Source organism: Grampus griseus, assembly GCF_964374135.1.
Source record: "Grampus griseus genome assembly, chromosome: 1".
NCBI classification, from domain to species: Eukaryota; Metazoa; Chordata; class Mammalia; order Artiodactyla; family Delphinidae; genus Grampus; species Grampus griseus.
The window spans coordinates 77,032,246-77,055,711 of record NC_139017.1 but is presented as its reverse complement, the minus strand read 5'-3'; the positions used below and the strand labels follow the sequence as shown (position 1 = coordinate 77,055,711).

General features: G+C 40.9%; 1 protein-coding gene across 1 annotated transcript in view; it reads left to right on the top strand.

The window, feature by feature from the left end:
- The window catches only part of CHD1L (chromodomain helicase DNA binding protein 1 like), a 51,255-nt gene extending 35,325 nt beyond the window's left edge, over window positions 1-15,930 (top strand). Inside the window, exons 16-23 of the mRNA XM_082667998.1 lie at window positions 3,023-3,171; window positions 3,996-4,159; window positions 4,709-4,914; window positions 5,993-6,091; window positions 13,186-13,256; window positions 13,361-13,475; window positions 14,556-14,664; window positions 15,601-15,930. Coding sequence (XP_082524124.1) covers window positions 3,023-3,171; window positions 3,996-4,159; window positions 4,709-4,914; window positions 5,993-6,091; window positions 13,186-13,256; window positions 13,361-13,475; window positions 14,556-14,664; window positions 15,601-15,679 — 992 coding nt within the window. The 3' untranslated portion in view covers window positions 15,680-15,930. The remainder of the gene's footprint in view (window positions 1-3,022; window positions 3,172-3,995; window positions 4,160-4,708; window positions 4,915-5,992; window positions 6,092-13,185; window positions 13,257-13,360; window positions 13,476-14,555; window positions 14,665-15,600) is intronic.
- Window positions 15,931-23,466: the final 7,536 nt, after the last annotated feature.

Genomic DNA, 23,466 nt, shown 5'->3' with positions numbered 1-23,466 from the left:
TAGTTCCTTCCTTTCAATTCCTTAGTAACCGCTGCTCTGATCTGCCAGGTCTCAGACCTTTCTTCATTATTTTCCCATTTGGGGTGTGTCCTTCTCGTGTGGGATAAATTTGATCTGTGTCTGACGTTGCTAGAACCCCGCTGCCTCTTTTCTGTGCGGTGTCTGCCTGACTCTACTCCAGCGTGGGCTTGGGAGCCAACTCAGCTGGTTTGAGATGTTCATTTCTCTACCTACCTGCAAATTGAAGTTTGTAGTACTCTCTGCCTCCTAGTTTTGTAGTAGGCGTGGGTTCAGGGTGGTTTTGGTATCACTGTTGTTCTGTATGGTTTTTATAGGATGTTTGGGGAGATTGGAACGTCAGCAGCTGGCATGATTCTACAAGACAGTGCTCGTTGACTTTCCTCGTAGTTTAGCTTTTAAATTTTTTAATATTAGCATCCCATTTTTATTCTTCAAGAACTCTTTCTTATTCTCTGCTTGTTGTTTTAAATGTATCTTGTTCTCATTCCAGGGATATAACATCCTCTCTGAAGACATTTATTATAGCTTTTAAAAAGTATTCCAGGGAGAATATTTATTGTATCTTTTAACAAAGTATTCCTCTACTCGCTGTGTTGCCTCTCTTTTCTCCAATTGCTTCTCCTTCTTTTTAAAAAATTTGTCTTGTCCTTGTTGGTAGTTTTCCTGAAATACCTGGTGTGCTCTGGCTGGCTGTTCACGTGTGCTGGCGAAATGCCAAAGCTGATGGGCAGCTCCGGCCTGAGCAGGTATCTGGGCTCCCGGGGCTTATTCCAGCATCACTGGTTGGTGAGCTGTCTTTCACACTGAAGGGGACCTTCCCAGATGTCTGTATTCGAAGTCTTTTCTCTGGGCAACTCTGTTTCTCCAGAGACGAATCCTTTAATATCCTTCTTGGATGAGATGGGTAAGGGTCGGAATAACCTGTTTGCTCAGATTGAGGAGACAACGTGAGTAAAGGGGTTCAGGGCACTCCTGTATTTGGTGTGCAGATTTTCTCTCAGTTCCCCCACCCCTCAGTTCCTTGTCCATGGTAAGTTCTAAGCTTTTGGGGGATTGAAAGGGTCTGTGTTCTTATAATCATCTCCTGACTAGGCACCTGTGTTTTGCTTCCATTGTTCTTTTCACTCTGTTATCATCCCTCCAGCCACTTCTATTTTCTAAAGAGTTATTGACCTTTTCATCCACTGTCGTCTCATATATCTTTTTAAAATCCCTTTACTGCCATGTAGTTATTTTAGGTGGGAGAAGAAATAGATGTATGTGGTCCTGTTTTTAAGTTGCATTTTGATTACATTAAGTACTGAAGCTTGCACCCATTTCTGCACTCATCTACATTAATTTCAGCCTATTTTCCTAACGTTTAATAGAACAAAATAAAATTTAACTGTTTTCCAGAAAGATAATTATAATTTTTTTGGCAGTTGGACTGAGAATTTTTTTTTTTTCAGGCAGTCCAGCTGCCAGAAAAGATTTCCCAGTTGTATTAAAATTTTGAATTTTGTCTTTGATCAATGAGTATAGAGTTCACTCTGTGGTAGGTGATTCCATTGGCAGGCTATAGATAAGTGTCTAAGCCTGTGGTCTCTAAACTTCTCTGGGCTGCAGACTGAAGACAGATAGCATGGTTAAAAGAATACAAATAAATATGAAAGACTAGTAATTATAGCATCCCCTATCAATATTAAATAGAAAACAGGGTGGCTTTATCTTGAATGCCGGGCTGTTTTTTTTTAAATCACGTTCGTAAGTTGAGAATTGCATGAAGATACATTTGTTGATATTTTACACTTCTCGACTCTTTATTTTTTTTTCCACTTGTTGCTAGAGCACCTCATTGAAAGCCCCCCTGCTGATTTAATTAGCAAATGCCAATTAGAATTACAGCTGGTTGGATTTGGGTACAAGTGTGAAGCAGTTGATCTCTTGAGAATGAAAATGTTTTGCTTTCGAACTCTCTGGGAAAAGCATACCTACAGCTGATTTTATAATGCTGTGAAGATACATTTTTGGTAACATGTGCTATTAAATATGTTTCACTTTAGAATCATTGTCTCACCTCTCTCTGGTTGCTAGTCTTGGCTTGTTATGACTTCTCTTTATCATGTGATTCATGATCTTGGCACATCACCCAACCTCTTTGAGCCTTTGTGTCCTCATCTGTAAAACGGTGCTATTAGTCCCTGCTTTACTCTTTTACACAGTTGCAAAACACATAGCATAAAATGCTGTTCAAGTTTACACTGTCACCATTATTGTTGTTACTGTAATTGTTATTTGCTGGCCTGTTACCTTTCCATCCTTCTATAGAGAACAGTAATGTACTGAAAAGAGCACATTGGCCTTAGAGTCAGGAAATCCTGCCTTCTTCACTTATTAGCAATGAGAACTGGGGAGTCTCCTGATCACTGTCTGAGCCTCAGTTTTCCCTTTCTTAAGTGGGGTTAGTTATATCAGAACTGTGGTGAGGCTCATGAAGATGCTTCATGAGATCTACAAAGAATATTGTAAATCTAAGGGATTGTTTTTGTGCTTCTTTATTCCCTCCTAGATTTTCTACTTGTTCCTTTTAATATTACAGGAAAGGGGGCAAAAAGTTGAGTGTTAAAGGTGTGTTTGGAATTTAAAAATATGCTCTTGGTTACCTTTATTAGATAATCTTAATGTCAGTGAGATTTATGCTGGGGAGTTGTGTGGAATGAACAAGTGATGAGTGTTCCGGAACTCAGCAGGGTGGAGGCATCCAGCAGAGACTCACAGACCATCTAGAGATGGACCAAAAGCCATGCTGTCTCCTTTGAAAAGTAAATACACGAGATCCCCATGTGGATCCCAAACCCATCAGCATTAGTGAGACCAGAAATCCAGTACCTTCATCACAAGCTAGTCTTAGCCCATTTAGAATACAGGCTGCTCTTTTGTTCGCCCTGGTTATGCTTTGACTAGAATCAATGTATTTTTCTTTAGCACCTAACATTTTTCTTTTTGTGTTTTATGTTTTTAGAAAACCACATGTACTTATTTGAAGGTAAAGATTATTCTAAGGAGCCTAGTAAAGAAGACAGAAAATCATTTGAGCAACTGGTGAATCTTCAGAAAACCCTTTTGGAGAAGACTAGTCCAGAGGGCCGGTTACTCCGAAAGAAAGGCAGTGTAAGAACTATTAATTTGTGTAAGGATAAATTCTTTCAAACGTTCATCCTAAGAGAACAAAAAATGATGCTGGGAGAGATTGGTTAAGAAATAAGTGTGTAAGTGTTTGTTGAAATACAAGTATCATTGACTGTACCCTAGCATAAAAACTATGTAAGAAGTTGGCATAAAAATGATAACAAGGAGCGTATATTTTACCGTTTAATGCAGGTGATAGCAGCCTTGTCTGTCTAAGCCACCCCTGAAGGGATCACTGTGTTACACCAAAATACCATACCCTGCTGCTGACAATCATGACCCTGTGTCATTAAGAGAGGATGGCAGTCTTAAGTGTTGTATGTAATGTCCACAGTATTTGGCACTTAATCTGGGCTCATTAAATGCTAGTGGTCATTAAGATAATCATGATGTTGACATATTCTGTTTAAGGCAGAATGATATAATACATTGAGGAAGATTTCCATTAAACATGGTTAAACCTAAAATAGCATCCTGCAGGGTATGCCTTCCATTTTTTTAAAAAGTTATTTTCTGAAGTACCTTATTCCTAATGAAGTTAATCAAAATGATGTATTGCTGTACTAACCATGGCAGTGCTTTGGCTGAGTTTAGAGCACAGTATCCTGGTTACCATGCCTACAAGATGTCTTAATTGAAGTGTCTTGCTACCACTTCCCACCACCCAAGGTGACGTGGAGATGCACTGTCTTGTGAAATCTTAAGCACGTTGCTTCTGTTCAGAGTGTGTTTTAGGGATGAAAGAAACTCGTGAAGGAACAGGTAGCCCCCAACTTTCCTGGTTATGGAGCTTGTTCTTCCTACAGGTTCTCATCCCAGGCCTTGTGGAGGGGTCTACCAAAAGGAAGCGGATTCTGAGCCCAGAAGAGTTGGAGGACAGGAGGAAGAAAAGACAAGAAGCAGCAGCCAAGAGAAAGAAACTATTAGAGGAGGAGAAGAGGAGAAAGGAAGAAGCAGAACATAAGAAAAAGTATGTATCTGTTACTCGATTGTATTATTAATAAAGCTGAGGGTCCCAGTTGGTAAAGGAATCACTGTTGCATAGTGAGTCCACAGTTGAACATCACTTTACAATTGCAGAAAATGTCTGTAAAGCTGGTAGTTCCTGCTGGTACTAGAATACATTTTTAAAGATTAAACTTTAACCTTAACAGTTAGTCTACTTAAGAGAACAGTCCTGAGTGCCTAAGGCAGAGAAGATGCATTCAGTTGAAGCTAGAAAATTTTAGGGTTTTATTTCAGCTGCCTAAGGAGAGTAGTTTACTTGAACATTCCCTTTTAGTCACATGTTCTTAAAAACAGTGACATCCGGTGGCTGCTCATTTTTGAAGTGTAGTCAGGAGGCAGTTAGGCTAATCAGTAAGGCTTCTTGTTTATTTACAAATAGGCAGAAAACAGGGTGAGTTTCTAATTGCATCTCCACTTGGCACTTACTGTTTGTGAATAGCAGTACAAGATGTGCTCCAAGGGAAACTGTGATAAGCCCAGTTAATTTCCTTTCCTCTCTGGCCTGTTGAAGGATGGCCTGGTGGGAGTCCAACGATTACCAGTCCTTCTGCCTGCCTTCCGACGAGAGCGAATCAGAGGACCTGGAGGACTGGGAAGATGAACGCTCTGCCCAACTGGATTATGAGGACCCGGACTCGACCTCCATCAAGTATGTAAGCGGTGATGTCACCCACCCACAGGCTGGGGCGGAGGATGCTGTCATCGTGCACTGCGTAGGTAGGAGAAATGGTGGGGCCTGAGTCTTTATGGTACCACGGTCTGGGGAAGATGAGGCAGAACCCTGATTTAGGGGTTATTAATGGGCCCAGTGTAGTCTTGGGTGGTCAAAAAGAGTGAATTTTAGAACCAGGAGACTGGGATTTGACTCTTGTCCCTCTTGTTTACCCGGTTGAGCAGCCCAGCCTCTCTGGGCCCCAACTTCCTTATCTGTATAATGGTATAAGATCTGCCGTGTTCTCTGCACAAGGTTTTTAAGAGAGTACAAGGAGGTAACATCTGTAAGACAAACGAATCCTTTCCAAACTCCAAGCATGTTCTTCCCTCATGACCTTTGTACTTTTTACTTCCTTTGTCTGGAGCCCTCTTTCCCCACTTTGCCACATCAAGCATTGTTCAAATGTCTGCATCTCAGAGAGGTCTCTCTTGATTGCCCAGACCCCATCCTCACCCCTCTATTCTTCTCTAGCCACTTTCTTACCTTATTTTACTTGATGATACATCACCACCTGACGTATTGCCTATGTATTTGCTTATTTGTTTCATTGAACTAGAAAATAGCTTCATGGGAGTAGGGATTTCTTTTTGTCCACTGTTGTAACCCTAGTGCCTAAAACAGTTCTTGATATGTAATACTAACAAATATTTATAGTATGATTGAATGAATGAATGACTGTAAATACCAGGTACTAACTAGCTGTGTTAGTACCAGCTTGAATAAGTCATTTAACCTTTCCATTTTCTTACCTGTAAAATGGGAGTTGTGTGCTGTTGTATTACATCTGCTCTGCATCTTTCCTCAGCCATCTCCCAGGAATTACAGAAGTACCGCAGAGATTCTGCTCTTTCAGAACACTAATTTTTTTGATGCTTTTCTGTTATGATGGCCAAGTATATTCCAGAAAACCTAAACATATTTGAGAAGTCCAGTGTATAATATGTGCAGGAGATTAGTTTCTTCTGCTCTTTGTAAAATCATTCTTCTACAGGTCTCTTTGGTGTACCTTTGTTTTTTTTAAATGGTGGACTGGATTTTGCCTCCTATAGAAGAAAATTTTCTCTTTCTTCTATCAATCAGATGACTCTGGCCGCTGGGGCAGAGGTGGTTTATTCACAGCTCTGGAAAAAAGATCTGCTGAGCCAAGAAAAATATATGAGCTGGCTGGGAAAATGAAAGGTAAGAAGCAAAGCAGAGAGAAGGGGTAGGGATGGGAGAAGAGGGGAGAGGACGCTTAGGACAAGTATTAGGTGCGTTAAAAAGCACTAGATGAGGAGCGGGACGAGCCAGTTGGAGCCGCATTCTGTCATCAGTCAGCTGGTTGATATGCGACTTTGAGGCAATCCCTTCCCCTCCCTGTGTCTGTTTTCTCATTTGTAATTTGTGAATAATACTTATTCCACCCACCGCATGGGACTATAATGAGGATAATGAATGAGTGTGCAAGTACTTTGATAAATGTCAATCCCTGCAAGCATGTTAAAGTGTTGGCTTGAAGATCATTTCATTGTTTACCCAATTGCCTCCATCTTCTTGAGGGAATATCTCCTGAAAGTGTCAGAGTCCTGTGGGAGAGAACTGAAACATACCACTGAAGTGCTAACAAGACCTGGCTGCTGAAGGGAAGGAGGTTGTATTATGAAGCAACACTCCCTGGAGGCAGAAGTAGAGCGGTGCGGGGCAGGGAAACTTGGAAGCTGAACACTATTCCCCCTTGGCATAGGGAGGGGCCAGGGCACCTCCTGTTATGTGTGGAGATCACAAAGTGGCAAGAGGAGTAAAGTGATTATTGTGATTAGCCTCTCAAGTTCCGTAGGAAATAAAGGATCTTGTCCAGTGGAGGAGGGCTCTTCACATTTCTTAGAGATTGTTTTTTTCCTAATTCTTCTGCTCGCTTCTCCAGGGTAGAAGGGGATGTAAGGACTTAGAGTGAATCCTCTTTCAACTAAAACAGATTACATATTACAGGGCTTAATATGTGTGAAATAATGAACCTAGATCTAGATATTGATTGGGCAGCTGGAAAAGGAGAGAATTCAGGAGGAGGTCGGAGTTAGAGATGCCGGCTGAGAAGTTCCCATCTGAGTGAGGAATGGGAGGGCAGAGAATAGAGCATGGAAAACACCTCCATTTAGGAGCAGAGGCAAGAGGGGAGAAAGAAGGAATTGTCAGAAAAATAAGAGAACCTTGAGAATGGAGTGTTTTGAGGTACAAGGGAAGAGAGATGTCAAGAAGTGGTCTGTAGTGTCAGACACTGAAGTGAGGATGAGCATTGGGAAAAGGCCATTGGATTTGCCCCAAGGGCAGTCACATGACCTTGGAGCACTTGGAGAGAGTGTGAAAAGTAAAACCTGGTTGCACAGAGTTAAGGCGTAAGTGGTCAGTAAGGAAACAGAGATGGGGGTGTGCACTGTTTTCTGCAGAAGGCCTGAAATAAGGTAGAGCAGGGCAGATGAACAGTGGGCTTGAGTTATCGGGAGGGCTTCATGGAAAGTGGCGCAAGTTCTCTTAGGCCTGGAAGGGTAGGTTGGGTTGAACATAAATAGGTGGAGAGAAAGGGCAGGAGAGTCCATACCATGTCTCATTCTTTTTGGTATCCCTGTAACTCCACCGTTCCCAGTATGGGATATTGAATGATCCCTGCAGCTACACAGTGCATGTTTTTGGGGAATGTTGTGTAGGTCAGACAGGCTGGAATAGAGGGTTTAGGCTGAGGAATAGAGGAGAGTTAGATTTTAAAGAAGAGAGATTTGGGCCACAATATAGAAGACCGTACATGACTCGTCCAGGGAGATGCCATTCTAGGCAGTACCTTATCCAATGGCTAGTGGCTAGATACGGGAGATTTGAGTAGAAGAATGGCATAGCAGAGCAAATATTTTAGAATGACCTGAACAATTGGGGTATGCAGGACGGATTGAGAGGACAAAAGGTTCAAACTGGAGTAGGCCAAAAAAAAAAAAAAAAATTGGAGTATGCAAAGCCATAGAATTAAATTAGCTCGTTTCTCTAGAGAATTTGATTTGATTTGGGTGAGGTAGGAAAATATTCAAATACAAATATGTAAGTGTGGTAGAATACAGTATTTGAATAGTTTAAGACAAACGTAAGACTCTTCTGAAGGAATTTTACGTTCATAGTGCCCCACCCCCTCCCAGCCTGGATGCCTCTGGGTTTTGCATTCACTCTCCAATGCCTACAGGAGTACTTTGTAGGCAGCGTTTGAGAGGCACTGAATTAGATCATAAAAATTCAGGCGTGAAGGGGGTGACATGGTTGCATAAGACATTCCTTCTTTAATCTCCCTTTTTAACCGATGGTTTAGACATCTAAACATGAACAAAGGTGCTTTGGTGGGTCTTTTGGGAGACCCAAGAGAAGACTCACCCACCACTGCAACTGGTAAGAGACAGACAGACACACCTCCGTATAGGCAAGGAACCAATGGAGCCAGCAAAACTGCCTAGACCCCTCTCACTGCTGTAGGGCAAAAATCAGGTGAGTGCTGCCCTGGGCAGGTACTCACGCACAGAACTTGCAGAAGTCCAGCCTTCCTGAAGGGAGACTCTGGCACACCGTTGGAGAAAAAGAAAAATATGAGTTTGCTTGCAGCCGAGGTGGTAAGAGACTTCCCCAGCGTCAACCCTCCCCCCAAGGAAACACTTCGAGGGGCTGATTTTTCTGGCAGAGGCACCCAGCTACCCTCGCCAGGTGGAACACAGCTGGAAAAACCTGTTTCTCTCTGCCAGCATCTGGAGTACTAAGGTGGGAGCTCCACGACTGTGGGAAGGAAGGATATTGGGAAAGAGACAGATAAGAATTTCAAATGGTGTCAAAGACATGTGCTCAGTAGGAAGTTCACTCAAGGACCCCTGGGGGTACCACCCTGGGGATCTCCCTACCAGGTGTGTGGGCACTCCCAGTGCACCAAGTGTTAAGCCCACACCTCCCTGCAACTCTGCTGCTGGCTCCCTGTGCTTGCTCCGCAGTGTGTCCATGAGAGCGAGCTCTGCTAGACCAGGAGCCCACTCAAAACAGGTCCTGTTGATGGGCAGGGAAGAAACCACAAACTTGGTTTCCAGCTTCTGGGGAAAAAAGGTGTGCAGCCAACCTGGTGAATTGTAAGAATCAGAGAAGACACAAACGCTTAAAAATTTGGCCACAAGGCAGAGCAAGAAGAGTGGAGCACAAACACATAGGAAAAACTGAGATAATATCAAAACCATAGAACATAATACCCCATCTGCTGACGGTAATGAGCACAGAGTTTAGGACGTATCCGCTACTTCAGATTCAAAAGCACCAGCATGTACCAGGAATATGAAAAATCAAGGAAATATGGCATCACAAAAAGAAAATGACAGTTCTCTAGCAACCGTGCTCAAAGGCACAGAATATTATGATCTGACTGACAAAGAATTCAGAATAGCAGTTATAAAGAAACTCAATGAATTTTACAAGAAGACTCAGGCAACTCAGTAAAATCAGGAATAAAATATGTTAACATAATGACTTCTTTTCAAAGAGATTGAAATTTTAAAAAACAAAACAAATCGTAGAGCTGAGGAAGTCAGTGGATGAGATGAAGAATGCAATAGAGAGCAGCTATAGCAGGGGAGACCATATGGAAGAAAGAATAAGTGACTTCGGGAGATAGGAATTTTGAAATAACACAGAAGAGATGAAAGAACAGAAATTTTAAAAGAGCGAAGCAAGCTTATGTGAGCTATGAGATTGAAACAAGAAAACACAAATATCAGAATAATTGGGCTTCTAGAAGGAGAAGGGGACAAAGAGTTTAAGAAATAACAGCTGAGAACTTTCCAAACCTGGGGAAAGTCTTGGACACACATGTCCATGAAGCTAATAGATCACCCTATAATCTCAATGCAAAAAGACCTTCTCCAAGACATATTATAATGAAACTGTCAAAAATCAATGATAAAGAATCTTAAAAGCAGCCAGAGAAAACAAGAATGTAACCTACAAAGGAACCCCTATTAGGCTATCAGCAGATTTCCCAGCAGAAACTCTACAGGTCGTGAGAGTGGAATAACATATTCAAAGTGTTGAAATATCAAAATTTCCAGCCAAGAATACTTTACCAGCAAAGTTATCTATTGGGTATGAAGGAGAAATAAAGGCTTTCCTAGGCAAACAAAAGCTGAGGGAATTCACCACCACTAGACCTGCCTTGCAAGAAATGCTGAAAGGAGTTTTTCAAGCCAAAATGAAAAGACACTAATCAGTGACATGAACACATATGAAAGTACACAACACACTGATAAAGGTAAAATATATAGAGTCAGATTTAGAAAACTAACTGTTAGGATGGTGTGCTAACCACTCAACTATAATTTAAAGGTTAAAGGAAAAGAGTAGTAAAAATAACTATAGCTACTATAAATTGCTAATGAATTATATAAAAACATAAAAAGAGGTAAATTGTTACATGTATAATATAAAAGGGAGGAGTAAAAGGGTGGAGCTTTTATAGGCAATTGAACACTGTTCTGTCTATGTTTCATGTAAGCACCATAGTAACCACAAAGCAAAAACCTAGAGCAGATCCACAAAAGACAGAGAAAGGGGAACCAAGAGTATACCACCACAAAAAATTACCAGTTTACGAAGGTAGGCAGAAAACAGAGGGAAAGAGAAACAATGGAAATACAAAACCACTGGAAAGCACAAGATGACATTAGTAAGTCCTTACATATAATTACTCTAAATGTAAATGGATTGGGGACTTCCCTGGTGGTGCAGTGGTTAAGAATCTGCCTGCCAGTTCAGGGGACACGGGTTTGAGCCCTGGTCCGGGAAGATCCCACATGCTGTGGAGCAACTAAGCCCCTGTGCCACAACTACTGAGCCCGCGTGCCTAGAGCCTTGCTTCACAAGAGAAGCCACCACAATGAGAAGCCCGTGCACCACAGTGAAGAGTAGCCCCCACTAGCCACAACTAGAGAAAGCCCACGTGCAGCAATGAAGACCCAGCACAGCCAAAAATAAATAAATAAATAAATAAATAAAATGTAAATGGATTGAATTCATCAATCAAAAGGCACAGAGTGGCTAGATGGATAAAAATAACAAGACCCGGGGCTTCCCTGGTGGCGCAGTGGTTGAGAGTCTGCCTGTCAATGCAGGGGACACGGGTTCGTGCCCTGCTCCGGGAAGATCCCATATGCTGCAGAGCGGCTAGGCCCGTGAGCCATGGCCGCTGAGCCTGCGCGTCCGGAGCCTGTGCTCCGCAGCAGGAGAGTCCACAACAGTGAGAGGCCCGCATACCGCAAAAAAATAAATAAATAACAAGACCCAACTATATACTGCCTATAAGAGACCCACTTGGGCCTTAAAGACACATGTAGACTCAAAGTGAAGAGATGGAAAAACATATTCCATGCAAGTGGAAACTAAAAGAAAGTGGAAATAGCTATATTTATATCACACGAAATAGACTCTAAGCCAAAAATGTAATAAGAAACAAAGGGGTCATTATATAATGATACAGGGATCAATTCATCAAGAAGATATAACAGTTGTAAACATATATGCACATAACATCTGTGTACCTAAATACATTAAGCAAATATTAATAGCTATGAAGGGAGAAATAGACAACAATACAATAATAATAGGGGACTTCAGTACTCCACTGTCAGTGATACGTAAATCATCCAGACAAAATCAACAAGGAAATGATGGGCTTGAACCAAACATTTGACCCAGTGGACCCAACAGGCATCTATAGAACATTCCATCCAACAGCAGCAGAATACACATTCTTCTTAAGTGCACATGGAACATTTTCAAGGAGACATCATATGATAGAGCAAAAAACAAGTCTTAGCAAAATAAGACAATTGAAATCATACCAAGTATCTTTTCTGTTCACAATAGTATGAAACTAGAAATAAAACGAGGAAAGCTGGAAAATCTGCAAGTGTGTGCAAACTAAACAACACACTCCTGAACAACCAATGGGTCAAAGAAAAAACCAACAGGAAAATCAAAGAATATTTCAAAAAAATGAAAATAGAAACGCAACATACCAAAACCTATGGGGTGCTGCAAAAACAGTTCTGAGAGGGAAGCTTATAGTAATAAATGCAAATATTAAGAAATTAGAAAGATCACAAATAGTCAACCTAACTTTACCCCTCAAGGAATTAGAAAAGAGGAGTAAATTAAGCCCAAAGTTAGCAGAATAAAGGATGTAAAATTCAGAGCAGAAATAAATGAAATAGAGACCAGAAAAACAAAAGGTCAATGAAACTAAGAGCTAGTTTTTCAAAAAGATAAACAAAATTGATAAACCTTTAGCAAGACTAAGAAAAAGAGGAAATACTCAAATAAAACCAGAAAAGAAATTATAACTGACCCTACAGAAATACATAGAATCATAAGAAACTACTATGAATAATTGTACACCAACAAATTAGATAACCTAGAAGAAATGGATAAGTTCATAGAATACAACCTACCAAGACTGAGCCAGTAAGAACTAGAAAGTCTGAACAAATCGATGAGTAAAGAGATTGACTCAGTAATTAAAAACCTCCCAACACAGGAAACTCCAGGACCAGATGGCTTCACTGGCAAATTCTACCAAACATTCAAAGGAGAATTAACATCAGTCCTTCTCAAACTCTTCCAGAAAATTGAAGAGGAGGGAACACTTCCAAACTCATTCTGTGAGGCCAGTATTACCAATATCAAAGCCAGATAAGGACACTACAAGAAAACAACACTATAGACCAATATCTCTGGTAAACATTGATGCAAAAATTCTCAATGAAATATTAGCAAACCTAATTCAGGAACTCATTAAAAGGATTACATACCATGACCTAGCAGGAATTTTCCCTGGGATGTAGGGATGGTTCACATACACAAATCAATAAATGTTATACACCACATTAATAGAATGAAAGATAAAAGTGATCATCTCAGTATATGCAGAGAAATCATTTGACAAAATACAACATCCTTTCGATAACATACCCTCTGCAGATTGGGTATAGAAGGAACATACTTCAGTATAATATAAAAGGCCGTATACAGCAAACCCACAGCTAACATTATATTCCACAAGAATTGAAAGCTTTTCCTCTAATATCAGGAACAAGACAGGGTGCCACTCTTACCCATACCTGAGTGGATTTGGAAAAGGCAAGACATAAGGAGGATTCAGAGTAGTCCTTCCTCAGGGATCTCATTCTGTAGTGAACTTTGTGTTCTTTCTGTTGCTCCCTTTTGTTTTACCTCAGATTTGAGTTTGGGAGGTGTCCTTTTATTTCCTATTGATGATAAAGAGTCAAGAAACAAAGGGCAAGATTTGGTAAGTAAACAACCACATCAGTTTATCAGAGCTGAACTTTGACTCCCATCACCTCCCCTTGAAACTACTCCTGCTCCCACCCAGCTAATGATCATTCCTCCTAGTTGGCCTTGATTGTGGCCCAGCACCGTGATCGTGCCAATGTCCTGTCTGGCATTAAGATGGCAGCCCTAGACGAGGGCCTGAAGAAGATATTTTTAGCAGCAAAGAAAAAGAAAGGTAAGCTCTTCCACTTGTGCCCAGGGATAGATGAATTTCTGCTCCCAAGCATATGATGTGATTTTTAAAGGGAGGTAAGAAATGTCAAGACCCCATTCAGCATACATGGTAAAGGTAAGCCCCAGTATGAGAGATCACAGAAGTAACAACCTCCCCATCTTGTATTTGCAAAGCCCTTTTCCTTTCTACATCACTTTTGTATCCATTATCTCTGTGGACCGCCTGTATCCACTTGGGTATTTGTATCATTTTACAGATGAGGAAGTAAAGGACCAGAGATGAAGTAAACTGGTCATAATGCAGTTGTGAAACGCCTCTTGGAGAGTCCCAGTCCGCATTAGCAGACAGTTCTCTGCCAAAAACCCGACTTCAATTTTGTTTCTAAGCCCAGTGTGTCTCACAGTTTCTTGAACTGATTGACTTTTTTAAAATAAATTTATTTTATTATTTTTGGCTGCATTGGGTCTTCATTGCTGTGCACGGGCTTTCTCTAGTTGCAACGAGTGGGGGCTATGCCTTCGTTGCGGTGCATGGGCTTCTCATTGCAGCGGCTTCTCTTGTTGTGGAGCACAGGCTCTAGGCGCTGGGGCTCAGTAGTTGTGGCTCGAGGGCTCTAGAACGCAGCCTCAGTAGTTGTGGCTCACAGGCTTAGTTGCTCTGCACCATGTGGGATCTTCCCAAACCAGGTATCAAACCCACGTCCCCTGCACTGGCAGGCGGATTCTTAACCACTGCGCCACCAGGGAAGTCCCCTTGACTTGTTAAAGAATCTTTGCTTATTTTAATTACATCTTGATCATTGATCGTATTTTATTTCCATAGTACCTACTTATTTCCAGAGCCTGTAGGTCCTTGTGTTCAATAGAATTAATTTAATTTTCCCCTATTACAACCCCTCCCCAGAATATTTTTGACATTATAATCATATGCTTTGAGTGGGACAAACCAAGATTATATACATTTTGTTCATTGGAAACCACAAAGTGACTCAGAACATGTTATTATCTCCTATGTATATTTTATACACATTAATCAATTTGATGAATGAAGACATCATGATTCTTTTTTTTTTTTTAACAGCAAGTGTCCATCTTCCACGCATTGGACATGCCACAGAAGGTTTTAACTGGTATGGTACTGAGCGACTTATTCGGAAACACTTGGCCTCAAGAGGCATCCCAACTTACATGTATCCTTTTGTTATCCTGATGGTGTGCACTTCCAGCTCAGAAGGGGAGAATGTCTTGCATTTTTCTGGTGTCATTATTTAATCCAAGGCCAAGTCTTCTTCTGCCATGTTTTTCAGTCTACCCCTCTTCAATGAGAAAAAACTAAGGAGCATTTTCTAACTTGTATATATCCAAGGAGGTAAAATATACCCAAGCGTTTCTGGGTGCCAACAGCTAAATTAAAAGATATACGAAGAGGGGAATTAATTGAAGAATTGCCATTTGCTAACATACTGAATCTTTTTCACATCAATTCTCTGGAGATCCTTCAGGCCCACAGACCAAGGCCTGATTCTAAGAACTTCACTCTGTTCACTAAAATAAACACACCAGCAAACAAACAAGTGAACTGTTTTATTTCTGAACCCATTCAATGTATTCTTAAGGAGCAGTGTGAAATTCATTTTGACCATAAGGATATAATGTAGATTTGCTGGACTAGTATTTTCTTCTAATGACCTGCTTGCTGTATAAGTTAGCATTGTTTGAACTGTACTGAGCCCAGAATTACTAGAAGAAGCTGAATTGGCCCCCAAGTGCTATAATTATACAGAAACTTCATCTTTTTACTTAGATACTTACTGAAATGAATTCACTCAGTGGCGGTTTATTTAAACCAATGTAAAAACCTAGCAGAGAAGTTAATGTTTTATACACTTGCACAATTCAAGCAGTACCAAAAGAGTTTTAGTATTTCAGGTAATAATTCTACAGTAATAAGTACTAACAATATTGGAAAGATTTATGATACGGTAAAAAGAAACTAAGGCATGCTACTTCTGGAGTGGTTATTTTAATAATTACTAAAGAACTAGTAGTTTTAGTAAAGTTGATTGTAAAAAGTTTTAAAGTTTTTTAAAGTGATGAAATATATATTCCTTGACCATCCTTATCAGCTACTACTTTCCTAGAAGCAAGGCTGCCATCCTTCATCCACAGGCCTCATCTTCCTCCTCAGGACAGCCGGTGCCTTAACAATCGGCTCAGCATCAGATCCAGCCTTCAGCAACCAGCTAAGATGTTTGCTCAAAGCTACTGTAATAGAATATTTCAAAAAGGAATCAGGATCTGCTGGGCCTCTGAGGTACTCTGTTGTCTGAATTCGAATTTTGTTCTCTTGGATGTGGTACTGATGTGGTGCTTGTAATACAGGGATGCACAAGATATTTGGGAAAATCCTTTGGCAGCTTGCCAGGGCCCCAGTTTGCACAGCTATTTGCGTAATAATAAATACATTTTCTATCTCTAATGGTTTCTTTGCTTTCTTTCCCCTCAGTCTAGTTTTCGTCCCCTCCATCAGACTGATTTCTTTATAGTGAGAAAGGTGAGTGGATTAAGGAGAAAGGAAAGGTAATAGGAGAACAGGGTGGCTCTAGGGGAAGGAAGCACCTTCAGCCAGTTCGTGCTTTGGAAAGATAGGTCTCCGAGGGGAAAGGCTGAGAAATGAGATTCCTGATCCAGACGTGTGGAGCCCCTCCTGCCCTTCTCTCCATCCTGCTCAGCATTCAGAGCTAGAAGAACACACGTTGGCCCAGAGGCCTGTCAAATGTGACTTCAGAGAAACCAGAAGATCACTCCCCCTCCCACCGAATCAGTTCAGCTGCAAGAAATAAGGGAATTGTGGAAATGGCACAAAGCTGACAGGGAATGTCAGACTGGGGAGGGCAGGGGGCAGAGAACCACAGGAGAAGGAGTCTTAGGAGGAGACACCCGTGTAAGCTATGGCTTTTCACACTTGGTACATGAAGTCTCCGTCTTGGCTGACTGTCCTCAGCCAGCCTGATTTCTGCTGCTTTGAGGCCGTAAGTCTCAGAGCTGGGACCATGACCTTCTAAGGAGAGTAGTGCTGTTAGCACCTGGGTTGTACTGTTCTGTTTGACTCCCTCTGGGCTCCTTCACCCTTCGACAATTTAGCATCTGTTTTGAAGACCTATTATACCCTAAATTCACGATTCCTTAATTTGTTTTTCCTAAAATTTCTTTTTTACTTTCATTTTTATTGCTTCCTATCTATTACTCTTAACCACCAGCGCTTGACACATGGGTGATTATAATAACTTTAACCTCTTGTCTGGCATCTTAAGTCTTAGAAGCAGAACTGGAACTCCAAAAAGGGAGAATGTAGAGAAATCTAAGCCAGTGCATAAGTAAGCTGCCGGCCCTTCAAAGGCAGCCAGAGTCCAAACAGGTGAGGTATAAGCAGGTGCAAGGAAAACTTGATTGTCCACAAGCTGTCTACCCTCCTGAAAAGCTGTACTTCCTTTGGATATCAGAGTGCATAGGGCTAGCTGTAGATGTTTCTGAACATCTGAGAGGGGCATCAGAGCGGGGAACTCACCCCCAAAGGGAGCATAACTGACATTTTTAGGGGCACAGGTATTTTAATTGAAAAAAAAGGGGCTTCTTTTCACCCAATTCTGTCCCACTTGCTCCAACCGTATGGGCCTTTTCTCTGGATGAAGGCCCTGGGCCATGACTGTCTGCCCCCTGGTAAACTGGGCAAAACAACACGGAAAGAGATCAGAAAACTCATGTAGCACTTTCTCCCTTAAACATGAGGTCACCTGTTAGTGGCAGCCCCCTGCTTTCCTTTCTGACCTCTCCTAGCTCATCAGTCAAAAATGCTGCTCTGCTTCATCTCCGTATGTCTTTCCTATCTCATAACCCCTTCACTCTTCCCATCAAAGGGTGTCACTGTCTGAGAAGGAAGAATGAGAGAAGCTACCTACTTTGTTTATCCCAAGGGTTCTGTCCCCTTTCTTCCACAGCATCTTTGATGCCATCTGGCCCTCCCCTCTGAGGAGGCCAAGGTAGGGCCAAGAGGACAATATAAGACTTTGTTCACGGATGAGCTTTTGTGGAGAAGTTTGTACCATAAACATCAATTTTAAAAAGCCCTGCTTATTGAGACAGTGAGGAACTTAACTTAAACTTGAAATTTTCATTATGTACAATCTTACATATTTTCTTGACTTTTAATAAACTTTCCTTCACTTTGTAACATGCCTGTTGTTTAATTTTTTGTCCCATCAATCTAAACTACATTCTAAGTTAATTAATCCTCTTCAAGTATAGCTTGAATCACCCATTTTAGAGCCCCGAACCATCTCTAGGCTAATGTGTTTTCTTTTGCTGTCTACTAAGTGAAGAATAAACTCACTCGAGCATTACTTGTCTTCCACCATAATTTAACCTAATTTCCCAGAGACATCCTACAGTTTCTTGCTTGAGGCTTTGCTCATTCTGGTCCCTCCCTGGACACCCTGCACCCTCTAAATCCCCTCCCGTTATCTCCAACCTGCTATTGTCCCCTATCAAATCTGATTCTTTAGGAATCCAGAAAAATCTAACCTCTCTGTGGTTGAACTACAAATGATAATCGGGTTTATGGCACTTAATTTGTTGACATATCATACTCATTGGTATATTTATTTAATTACTGCATAAATACTAAGGCCTTTGAGAAAGGTGATTTCTCATTTATTTTCCCTATCACACAAATCAATTAATAGGTACTCAGATATTGAATTTAAAATGGTATGTGGATAACCGGCTAGCAAGTTGGGAAAAGTATTAGACTTCCTGCATATATCATAAATGCCAGATGGCATAAGTACTTAAATGTAAAACTTGAGAATATACAAACTTGTCATTTTTATGGTGTCTTGACTAGCAACTAGCCTTTGAAGCTTCTCCCAACTTCTCACTCAAATACCAGTGGCATTAAGGTGAAGACTCACAACCACACTGAAAATAAGACAACCAACTAAATGCCAGAACATGAGAGGAAATGACACTAGTTATAAGGCAAAGTTGAACTGAGATTTCATTTTAGGAAGCAAAGATTGCTTAAAAACCTAGGACCTTCACCAGCCAGAAAATGAACAACAATCCTTCTATCCTTTTCTTCCCTTATGTTAACAAAAAGGTCAACTGCCCCCTTCCCCCATGTCTGCTGTGAACTCTGTCCCCTCCAGCCTTCTCAAGAATGTTATTCTGCCAATTACTTTCTCTTATATATTCAGTTTGTTTTTTAAATTAGAATCTTTCCATTGACTTATAAACAAGGTCAAGTCACTCTCATTAAAAAGAACTCCCTAGGGACTTCCCTAGTGGTCCAGTGGTTAATAATCCGTTTTGCAGGGAACGGTGGTTCAATCCCTGGTCGGGGAACTAAGACCCCACATGCCACAGGGCAACTAAGCTCACAGGCCACAACAACTGATCCCACGTGCTCTGGAGCCCGCGCACCACAGCTAGAGAGAAGCCCGCACACCACAACAAAAGATCCCATGTGCCACGACTTAGACCTGACACAGCCAAAAATTTTTTTACATAATAAAAAAAACTCTTTTTAAAGAACTCCCTAAATCCTCATTCCCTTCCCCGTCACAGCCCAACCTCCAAAGAGTTGTCCCATCTACACTGCTTTTGTTTCTTCATCTCCCACTGACACTAACCCACACCATTCTGACTTTCTGCACTTTCACTCCACCAAGAGAGTCTGTGTTAAGAATACCAATGACCTCCAAGTTGCTAAATCCAAAGAACATTTTTCAGTTCTCATCTTGACCTCTGAGTAGAGTTCAACACTGTCCACTGCTTCCCTCTTTTTGAAACACTATTGCCTTGGCTTCTGCGACAAGATACTCTTCTGTGACACAATAATCCAGGAACTTATCTTTTATCATCTTTGCACAGTTTTCTCCCATGGTCTTCTTTTTACCTAGTGTATTAGTTTGTTAAGGCTGCCATTACAAAATACCACAGACTGGGTGACAACAATAAATGTATTTTCTCACAGTTCAGGAAGCTTGAAGTCCAAAATCAAGATGTCAGAAGGGTTGGCTTTTTCTGAGACCCCTCCCCTTGGCTTGCAGATGGCCACCCTCTTGTTGTATCCTCACAAGTTGTTTCCTCTGTGCGTGCATGCCCTGGTATCTGTATTTCCAAATTTCCTCTTACAAGGACACCAGTCAGATTGAATTAGGCCCCATCCTAATGGCCTGACTTTAACTTAATGCCTCTCTAAAGGCACTGTCTACAAATACAGTCACATTCAGAGGTACTGGGGATTAAGGCTTCAACACATGAATTTTGGAAGACACAATTCAGCCCCAAACACCCAGCCATTAAATGTTGGAGTTCCTCACCATAAAAGACACTGAATTGTGAAAACAATCCTGAAGAAAAAGAACAAAGCAGGAGGCATAACCCTCCAAGACTTCAAACTATACTACAAACTGACAGTAATCAAAACAGTATGGTTTGGGCACAGAAACAGACATGGATCAATGGAACAGAATAGAGACCCCAGAAATAAACCCACACACCTATGGACAATTAATCTTTGACAAAGGAGGCAAGAATATACAATGGCAAAAAGACAGTCTCTTCAGCAAGTAGTGTTGGGAAAGTTGGACAGCCACATGTAAATCAATGAAATTAGAACACTCCCTCTCACCATACACAAAAATAAACTCAAAATGACTTAAAGACATAAATATAAGACATGACATCATAAAACTCCTAGAAGAACATAGGCAAAACATTCTCTGACATAAATTGTATCAATATTTTCTTAGCTCAGTCTCCCAAGGCAATAGAAATAAAAACAAATATAAACAAATGGGGGCTTCCCTGGTGGCGCAATGGTTGGGAGTCCGCCTGCCGATGCAAGGGACATGGGTTCGTGCCCCGGTCTGGGAAGGTCCCACATGCCGTGGAGCAGCTAGGCCCGTGAGCCATGGCCGCTGAGCCTGCGCATCCGGAGCCTGTGCTCCGCAACAGAAGAGGCCACAACAGTGAGAGGCCCATGTACCGCAAAATAAATAAATAACTAAATAAATAAAAATAAGCAAATGGGACCTAATCAAACTTACAAGCCTTTGCACAGCAAAGGAAACCACAATCAAAACAAAAGTCAAACTACAGAATGGGAGAAAATATTCGCAAATGATGCAACCAACAAGGGCTTAATCTCCAAAATATACAGTTTATACAACTCAACAACAATAAAAACAAAAAACCCAATCGAAAAATGGGCAGAAGACCTAAAAAGACATTTCTCCAAAGAAGAAATACAGATGGCCAATAGGCACATGAAAAGATGCTCAACATCACTAATTAGAGAAATACAAATCAAAACTAAAATGAGGTACCACCTCACACTGGTCAGAATGACCATTATTAAAAAGTCTACAAATAACAAATGCTGGAGAGGGTGTGGAGAAAAGGGAACCCTCCTACACTTTTGGTGGGAATGAAAATTGGTGCAGCCACTATGGAAAACAGTATGGAGGTTCCTCAGAAAACTAAAAATAGAAATTACCATATGATCCAGCAATCCAACTCCTGGGCATATACCCAGACAAAACTATAATTTAAAAAGACACATGCACCACTATGTTCATAGGAGCACTATTCACAATAACCAAGACATGGAAACAACCTAAATGTCCATCAACAGATGAATGGATAAAGAAGATGTGGCACATATATACAATGGAATATTACTCAGCCATAAAAAAAAAACGAAATTGAGCTATTTGTAATGAGGTGGATAGACCTAGAGTCTGTCATACAGAGTGAAGTAAGTCAGAAAGAGAAAGACAAATACCATATGCTAACACATATATTTGGAATTTAAAAAAACAAAAATGTCATGAAGAACCTAGGGGTAAGATAGGAATAAAGACACAGACCTACTAGAGAACGGACTTGAGGATATGGGGAGGGGGAAGGGTGAGCTGTGACAAAGCGAGAGAGTGGCATGGACATATATACACTACCAAACGTAAGGTAGATAGCTAGTGAGAAGCAGCCGCATAGCACAGGGAGATCAGCTCGGTGCTTTGTGACCGCCTGGAGGGGTGGGATAGGGAGGGTGGGAGGGAGGGAGACACGAGGGAAGAGATATGGGAACATATGTATATGTATAACTGATTCACTTTGTTATAAAGTAGAAACTAACACACCATTGTAAAGCAATTATACCCCAATAAAGATGTTAAAAAAATAGTAGATTAATATCTTCAAATTGCTGAAAGGAAATAACCTAGAATTATTTACTTGGTTAAAATATCATTTAAGAATTAAAGCAAAATAGATATTTTCAGGCAAATGAATATTGCAACACCAGGCCCAAAATACTTTACAGAAAAGTTCTACTAAATAACCCAGAAGGTCATTCCCTTTTTGTATATACTCCCTTTTGTATAGAAGATAGATAAAGAGGTGGTATCCCTGATTCATTTCATGTGGCCAGTATAATCTTAATAAAGCAAAGCCAATAAAAGCAAGGAAAATGATAGGCTATTCTTACTTATGAACATAAGTACAAAAATTCTAAATAACATAAAAACAAATCAAATCTAGCAACGTTTATGAACTAACTTGGTTAAACTGACTTTGTAGTTAACAGATTAGTATTAAAAATCTATTCTCATAACTTAGCAAGTAAAAGAACTTAAGACTTATCTGCCAGCTGAGTGCATTGTCCTACATATTTTAAAATGATTTTTTCCTCAACCTTTTACAATTATCTTGTCCAAATGTAATTTGACATCAATTTTTTGGTGACTCATCTTTAGTAAATCTTTCCAAAGACACGAAATTTTTCTACACATTTTATCAGTTTATCTGACATTTCTGGCATATAACAGGTGGGCGCAAAGGTGCTGATTCTCAGCTAATATTCAATGTACAAGAGCACTACTGGTTAACACTGAAAAACTTCCACACCAGTTAGTAAAGAGAAACTCTCTATTTATTTAGATTATAAGTTGGAAAGGGACATCAGCATGTGGCAGCATAAGATATTCCTCCTTTTTAATCCCCCTCGTTAATCAACAAATTGTACATCCATAATGAACAAGGTCGCCTCTATGAGGGTTTCCAGATCTTGTACCTTTCCCCAAGGGATCCAAGGGGAATCCTGCCCACCAGTTCAGCCAGTAGCAGACAGACATACCTCCATACAAACTGTGGAACCAGCAGAGCCAGTGAGACTTCCTGGATGCCTCTTGCTACTGTTGGGCAAGAATTAGGTGAGTGCTGAAGTGGCCAGGTACTCACCCACGAGAGAGAACTTGCAGAGTCCAGCCCTCCTGAAAGGAAAATACAATACACTACTGGGGAAAAAGGAATAAAATACAATTGGCCTTTGAACAACGTGGGGGTTAGGGGCACCCACCCTCTGTGCAGTCAAAAACCCGTGTAGAACTTATAGTTAGCCCTCCATACACTTGTAGTTCCTCTGTATCTGCAGTTCCACATCCATGGATTCAACAGATCTCGGATCATGTAGCACCGTTGTATTTACTATTTAAAAAATCTACATATAAGTAAGTGGACCCACATAGTTGAAACTCATGTTTGAGTCAACTGTGTATGAATGTGGTTACACAGGAAGCAGGAAGAGAAACTTTCCCAGGGCTACCCACGCCCCCAGAAGGCCCTGACTGGGGCTGATTTATCAGGCAAAGGGGACACTTCTCACAAGACCTGGGTCTTGTGGCAGTGGGTCTTAAATTCAGGGGTCCCATAGAACTGTAACAAATGGAGAAAGAGTTCTTAACCAGCTGCCAGTAAGATGAACCCACAGCCTTCCTGTGAAAGGAGCCAATTAGCTTATCTTCACAGCTGTGGCCTTAGGGGTAATCTTCTAATTAAACACATTAGTGGAAAGAAGGAACTAAAGACTAGAGTGGAAATAGATAAAATAGAGACTAAAAAGAAAATTAAAAAGATGAATGAAACTA